This window comes from Engraulis encrasicolus, chromosome 14, assembly GCF_034702125.1.
Source record: "Engraulis encrasicolus isolate BLACKSEA-1 chromosome 14, IST_EnEncr_1.0, whole genome shotgun sequence".
Taxonomy (NCBI): domain Eukaryota; kingdom Metazoa; phylum Chordata; class Actinopteri; order Clupeiformes; family Engraulidae; genus Engraulis; species Engraulis encrasicolus.
Genome location: NC_085870.1, coordinates 17,214,161 through 17,221,660, shown reverse-complemented (window position 1 = coordinate 17,221,660; position 7,500 = coordinate 17,214,161). Strand labels below are relative to the sequence as shown.

The 7,500-nt window shown below is 47.4% G+C and overlaps 1 protein-coding gene across 2 annotated transcripts in view; it reads right to left on the bottom strand.

Annotated features, from left to right (window-relative positions):
• plxnb1b (plexin b1b) overlaps positions 1 to 7,500 on the bottom strand; it is a 170,455-nt gene that overhangs the window by 7,234 nt on the left and 155,721 nt on the right. Inside the window, exons 28-35 of one of the 2 annotated variants that reach the window (XM_063215106.1) lie at positions 7,129 to 7,307; positions 6,070 to 6,136; positions 5,145 to 5,291; positions 3,974 to 4,139; positions 3,199 to 3,302; positions 1,617 to 1,701; positions 941 to 1,110; positions 225 to 385 (exon numbers count right to left, since the gene is read on the bottom strand). In XM_063215106.1, the coding sequence (XP_063071176.1) occupies positions 225 to 385; positions 941 to 1,110; positions 1,617 to 1,701; positions 3,199 to 3,302; positions 3,974 to 4,139; positions 5,145 to 5,291; positions 6,070 to 6,136; positions 7,129 to 7,307 (1,079 nt within the window). The remainder of the gene's footprint in view (positions 1 to 224; positions 386 to 940; positions 1,111 to 1,616; positions 1,702 to 3,198; positions 3,303 to 3,973; positions 4,140 to 5,144; positions 5,292 to 6,069; positions 6,137 to 7,128; positions 7,308 to 7,500) is intronic. The other variant, XM_063215107.1, reaches the window with a different exon arrangement.

Here is a 7,500-nt window from a genome sequence, read left to right as displayed (position 1 = left end):
GTTGGTCGTCCAGATGTGGATGGTCTTGGGGTTTGTCCATCTGACTTCTCTCATTCTGTCTCTGTCTCTCTCATTCTGCCTCTCTCTCTCTCTCTGCTCGCCTGTTAGTTGTCCAGATGTGGATGGTCTTGGAGTCTGTCTATCTGTCTTCTCTCATTCTGTCTCTGTCTCTCTCATTCTGCCCATCTCTCTCTCATTCTGCCCATCTCTCTCTCTCTGCTCACCTGTTGGTCTTCCAGATGTGTATGGTTTCGGGGTCCTGGATGCCGTGGTGTGCTGCCTGGTCGTCCAGGAGGTCGAAGAAGTACTTGACGGCCAGCGGTACAGGCCGACTGGTGCTCAGAATCACCGTGAACAGGTCGTCCACAAACTTCTGCAGTGTTCCCTGCAGGCACACATGAACAACAGTGAGTAAAATATATTCACTCCTTGTCTCTTAACAGGTATTTTGACCAAAAGTGTCCTTCTGCGTGTGTGAAACCTGAGTAACAGAAGGTCCATGAGGTATATCTAGGGATTAGCCATGGCCCTTCAGGTTAACCCTGTGTGTGTGTGTGTGTGTGTGTGTGTGTGTGTGTGTGTGTGTGTGTGTGTGTGTGTGTGTGTGTGTGTGTGTGTGTGTGTGTGTATACAGTACATACCTTCATAGACAATAGTCTGGTGAGGTAGATCTCCGGTATGGCCTTAGCCCTCTCCCTCAGGCTGCCTATCTCAATGTGTGTGTGTGTGCGTGTGTGCGCGTGCGTGCGTGCGTGTGTGTGCGTGTGTGCGCGCGTGCGTGTGTGTGTGTGTGTGTGTATACAGTACATACCTTCATAGACAATAGTCTGGTGAGGTAGATCTCCGGTATGGCCTTAGCCCTCTCCCTCAGGCTGCCTATCTCAATGTGTGTGTGTGTGTGTGTGCGTGTGCGTGTGCGTGTGCGTGTGTCTATACGTACCTTCATAGACAGTAGTCTGGTGAGGTAGATCTCGGGTATGGCCTTGGCCCTCTCCCTCTCCCTCAGGCTGCCCCGGCGGTGTTTGGGGAGCTCGGGCTCCTCGCTGGCCTTCACCAGGTGCCAGAGCCGCACCCCGCCCTCGTCCGCATCCTCCAGCATCGGGGTCTCTGCTCAGGGAGGCACATGCAAACACACACATAAGAGTCAGCTCAGCACGGGGTTAGTAACGCACACACACACACACATAAGAGTCAGCTCATAACTGGGTTAGTAACGCACACACACACGCACACGCGCACACAAACACGCGCACATGCACCTGTCCAGTATTGGGTTCTTTGCTCAGGGAGGCACATGCAACACATATTTAAGAGTCAGCTCAAAAGGACAGACAGACAGACAGACAGACAGACAGACAGACAGACAGACAGACAGACAGACAGACACACACACACACACACACACACACACACACACACACACACACACACACGTTAGTTTATAATCTGGGTACTTACTCTCTCCAACCAAGTAGCTGTGACATACAGTAGTTGTATATGTGCCTGTATGCTGTGTGTGCATGTATGTATATGTGCCTGTATATGCTGTGTATGTGTGCGCGCGCGCGCGTGTGTGTATGTTTGCATCTGTGTGTGTTTATGATGTGGGTACTTACTCTCTCCGGCCACGTAGTCGTGGTTGTCATGATGGATGTGTTTGCTGTGGCGTGGGACCAGGGCCACCGTCGCTCCGTCTGGAACCTGCACCCGCAGCAGACACACAGGAAGTCAGGACATTGTGGGACAGGACAGGAAGTGCAGCACAACAGCTCTGTCATGTCACACACACGCGCGCATGCGTGCCCGCACGCGCGCGCGCGCACACACACACACACACACACACACACACACACACACACACACACACACACACACACACACACACACACACACACACACACACACACACACACACACACACACACACACACACACACACACACACACACACACTGCTTGCATGCAAACAGATGCTTGTGCACGCACACACATACACGCACACATACAAGAACGCACACACATGCACGCACATGCACACATACACACATAGCTTGTTTCATTTGCTGTATTTTTGCTCTGACCTGAGGTTCAAGCTACAAGTTTCCTACACACGCAGCAGAAAAGACACTGCAAAGAAAGTGTGCTCCCACCTCCCAACACATGAGAGCTTCAGCATGTTTATTATCAGCAGAGCTACAAGTTCCCTTATCTGTCACAGGAGGCAGTGTAGCCACACAAAACAAACTGAGCTTATCACTCTAGTAGAAAGACGCTGAAGAAGGCTTAGGCCGCAACGTCAGTCTGTCATGTTAACCCTGGATTTAACTGCAGGAATTACACCCGAGAGTGTGGCTTTTTATAAACTAAATATCACTCTTGTAGACCCATAATGTACTCGTTCCACCAGAGGGACCGCTGTAATAGTAATTGAAACGACTTTACTACCACAGCACTTCACTACTATCACAATACACATAGCATTTAGTCATATGTTATGACATGGATATTGACATTCTCGTAACAGCTAACATATAACAGGGGCCATGTCCTAACAAATTAGAGATGCCGTTAGACCGCAAAGTACTGTATGTCGTGCCAATGTGAACTCTACGATTCATGGTGTGATAATGTTATACACAATATAATGCTTATAATGCTATAGGTGCTACCATGGTAACTCGCCTTATAATGCTGTAATGTGTTGAGTGCTACCATGGTAACTCGCCTTATAATGCTGTAGTGTGTTGAGGCTACCATGGTAACTCGCCTTATAATGTTGTAGTGTGTTGAGGCTACCATGGTAACTCACCTTATAATGTTGTAGTGTGTTGAGGCTACCATGGTATAGTGTGTTCGGTGCCACCATGGTAACTCACCTTATAATGCTGTAGAGTGCTGAGTGCTACCATAGTAACTCACCTTATAATGTTGTAGTGTGCTGAGGCTACCATGGTAACTCACCTTATAATGTTGTAGTGTGTTGAGGCTACCATGGTATAGTGTGTTCGGTGCCACCATGGTAACTCACCTTATAATGCTGTAGAGTGCTGAGTGCTACCATAGTAACTCACCTTATAATGTTGTAGTGTGTTGAGGCTACCATGGTAACTCACCTTATAATGTTGTAGTGTGTTGAGGCTACCATGGTAACCCACCATATGGTGGTATAGTGTGTTCGGTGCTACCATGGTAACTCACCTTATAATGCTGTACTGTGTTGAGGCGCTTCCAGTTCCCCTGCACCACAGACGTCAGGTCTTCATCTGACAGGATCAGGTGACCTGCTACACCCGACCGCCACTCTGGGAGAAAAAAAGAAATAAAAGAAACGTTAAGACATTATGTAAATTCACTACCTACTACTGTACTGCATGCCCATGGGAACACAGGTGGAAAGCAAACCATGTCTGCCAAAGCAGAAATGCTCCTTTCAAAAAAGGTTAATATTTTGTTGTACACTGCCTCAAACTAATCAACTGACGAGCACATACAGACTGTTTGTGTACACAGTTTACTCACATTGACAGATGTAAAATAATTTTCAAAGCAGCAACATAACTAGATGTTGTTAGTGTTAATTGTCCACCTTCATATAAGACACAAGAGAACGCCATTACTATTTTGGGTAGCAGCAGTGGTGTAGTCTATGTAGAACGTAGGTATACGGAGTATACCCACTTCAAAATTTCAGCGATTACAGTATACCCACTTAAAATTGATTGATCCATTATTTAGAATAGCACAAATACATACAGTATACCCACTTGCAAAAATGCTCAGGTATACAGTATACCCACCATAAAAAAGTAGACTACACCACTGGGTAGCAGTTGCAAGTGCTAAATCATTCAGGGAGGGCAATGAGCAGCCTAACCGGATCTAACAGACATAAAATGCTGTGGGAGCATGACAAACAATGTAATGGGCATGGTTGATGGGTGTGGTAATAGGCGCATGGCGCAGCTGAGCTCACCCAGGTCGAGTGAGTCGGTATGGGGCCGGTGGGAGAAGGAGGTGCCCTTGTACACCTGGTCCAGGATCTTCTCCTTCACCTGCGTGATGGTGTCACAGTCCAGCACTTTGGCGGGGACCGGCTGCGCCTCGTTTGTCCCCACGCCCGCCATTAATACATTCACCGTCTGGGACACGGAGAGAGAGAGAGAGAGAGAGAGAGAGAGAGAGAGAGAGAGAGAGAGAGAGAGAGAGAGAGACAGAGAGAGAAGATTAGACATAGAGATGAGCAGACTGAGCCAGAAGTAAGGACAGGTAGAAGGTGAGAGAACTGACATCAAAGTGATTTATTATGTCGGTTAATGTGATTGTCTGAATGAGAAATGTGTGTTCTAATTCTCAAATGATTCTTTACTGGAGAATAGCTTTCCATGGTTATTGCATGAAAGGGCAACTACCCCACATTAGAGTGCTGCAGAGGTCAGTTTTTTGAGACCCGTACCCACCCGTATCCACAGAGTTACCCGTGATTATTTCAAAGTTAAATCCGTACCCATTAACAATCTACCCGTTACCCACCCGTGCCCCTGGAAAAAAACAGCTACATGGCACTAACAAGGCTTCTATAGAAAATAAGAGCCAAGCTATTATTTCAAGGGAAGGTTAGCAAATAATAGCTTACTGAAAAGGACCACTGCTTTTATTTACGTGCTACCCACTCGTATTTAACTTACCCACCCGCATAAAACTTCAGTATGCTTAAAACCCACCCGTTTCAGCTTCTATTTACTCGTACCCACGGGTACCCGAACCGGTGCAGGACAATGTTGAGGCCTGATACCATTGATGGGAGGGTCAGGCCAAAATCATCCACCTTCCTCCGGGTAAATGCCCTGTCCAAATGCCATATGTCCAAATCAGCCATGCTCACCAATGTGCGGTACTCCACTTTCCATAGTTACTGCATGTTTTACCAATACCAATCAGCCAGCCACAGAGCAGCTTGTGAGGAGTAGTGGTGGACTTCAAGTTTTGGCAAAGGACGCGCTCAACTTCTTGGAAAAATGAAAGTCTTTGGGTGCGAGATAAAATGTATCAACTTAAGGAAGAAAAATCTGCACTCACAAACTGCGTCTCATTATTTATTTATATAACCACCATGTGGACTTCCTTAAGGAGTAGTGGTGGCTCACCAGTGTTTTGTACTCGATGTCCTCCCGCAGCAGGCGGTTGTCGTTGAGGGTGTACTTGGCCTTGCCGGTCACCGCGTCCACCGGGCCCTTGTCCACCTGGTGCTTTATGGCCCTGAAGAGCATGTACAGAGACTCGCCAGCAGAATCCTGAGGGGACACAAACACAGACACAGAGAGAGTGAGCACTGTGAGGAAGGGAGGGAGATGCAAGAAGAAGGGAATAAAGCAAGAGAGAGAGAGAGAGAGAGAGAGAGAGAGAGAGAGAGAGAGAGAGAGAGAGAGCGAGAGAGAGAGAGAGACAGAGACCGAGACAGAGAGAGATGGAGAGACCTAAAGAGAAAGCAGAAGACCTTATTAACAGCACAGAAAAGAGAGACAGAGAGCAAACTCAGAGAACGAACTCTTTGGCAGCGATGCAAGCTTGCCTAGCCGGCCGGCACGACGAGCGAGCCCACTCGGGAGACATACATCAGCTTCTCGAGTGTTATGATTATTACTTCCTAACTGCACAAGCAGATGGGCCACTTAAGCAGCTGTTAGTTTGGTCTGCTAGACCAGTGGTTCTCAACGGGGGCTCTACAGCCCCCCCCCCCCAGTGGGCTTTAGGGAGCCCTTGAGGGGAGTTGAGAAGGAGACAGCTGAGAGGAGGGGGCATCATTCTATTTTATTTTTTAATACTAAAGGGGGGCGTTGGACTGGAGGGCTTATGATGAGGTCAAGAGGGCACTTTTAGATGGCAAAAAAAAAAAGATTGAGAACCACTGTGCTAGACGACAGACAAAAAAAGATGGCTGTTCTCTGTTGTAAACTGCTGAGTTCCAGTTACGGTTCTCTCTGGCGGGGCGAAGCAGGAGAAGCCTATTAGGCTCTGGCTAATTTCCACACTCCCCGCCGGGAGCCCGCGCGAGCGAGCGCCGAAACTCACCCTGAGGAACGCGTACAGGCAGATGGACATCCAGTTTGTCAGCAGTTTCTCCACCACCGTCTCCGTCCTGCCAGAGAAGAAGCAAAAAAAAGGGAGGAATAAAGAAAGAAAGAAAGAAAGAAAGAAAGAAAGAAAGAAAGAAAGAAAGAAAGAAAGAAAGAAAGAAAGAAAGAAAGAAAGAAAGAAAGAAAGAAAGAAAGAAAGAAAGAAAGAAAGAAAGAAAGAAACAAATAAAGAAAGAATGAAGTAAAGAGCAAAAGAAAGAGCAAGTGAAAAGAAAAAAAGAAAGAAAGAAAGAAAGAAAGCAAAGTGAAATGGTCAGAAGTGGCCTTGGCTGTGCAGCAGGGAGGCTGCAGTGAGATCCACAGATGAAGGACCAGTGAGATGAAAAGGAGCATCTGACAAGCAGACTTAAGATGCTGAGGCAAACAATCGTCTAATACACTAGAGTGTAACTTCAATGTCAGATGAATGCCCTTTTAAGAGACCTTCGGTTAGGAGACATGTGGAGATTTAAGGTTGAGAATAAATAGAGTTCCCTTAGCACTGTAGATGGCGGTAGAGCACATCTAATGCAAGCCGCCACTAAACGCAGAAGAAGATGGAGGGGACAACGACCCCTTAGGAGGCTGAACTTGAGCACACACCTTTTTGCACTGGGTAGGCGTGGTTTGGGGTATTTTACTCTAATAGACGATTCTTCTCTCTCTCTTACAAATGCACAAACCTACATATATGCAGACACAAAACATGCACGCACACACACGCACACACACACACACACACACACACACACACACACACACACACACACACACACACACACACACACACACACACACACACACACACACACACACACACACACACACACACACACACACACACACGCTGATATTTCTCAGATAGTCCTCACCCTTTTCCTCCTGCTACACAAACATAAGCACTCTCCCTTCTCTCCACAGCGTGCCCCACACACGTATATTACACACACCCGACTGCAATTCAGACACAACACAACACAGCACATGCACGCTTGCCCTTCTCTCTTCGGCTCACCTCCTCAGCATGAGTTTGGGGTTCTTGGCCACATACTGCTCCACCAGGTCGTTGAGGAGGGTCTTGAGGATGTCCGTGAAGTACTCCAGCTTGCCGTGCAGCGCCACCGTCAGGAGGGAGGCCACGTAGGCCCGGTCGCGCGGGGAGAACGTGCGCTGGCTCTCCAGAGTGTGGATGAACTGCAGAGAGGTGATGGAGGGAGGAGAAGGGTGGATGAGGGTTAGTGTTCAGTTTTTAAAAAATGACATACTACCTGTATATGATCAATTGATGGATGGATCAATATATTCCCAGATATACACATACTTATATTGATAAATATAGATCGATAGACATATAGACATATGTGATAGACAGACAGACAGACAGACA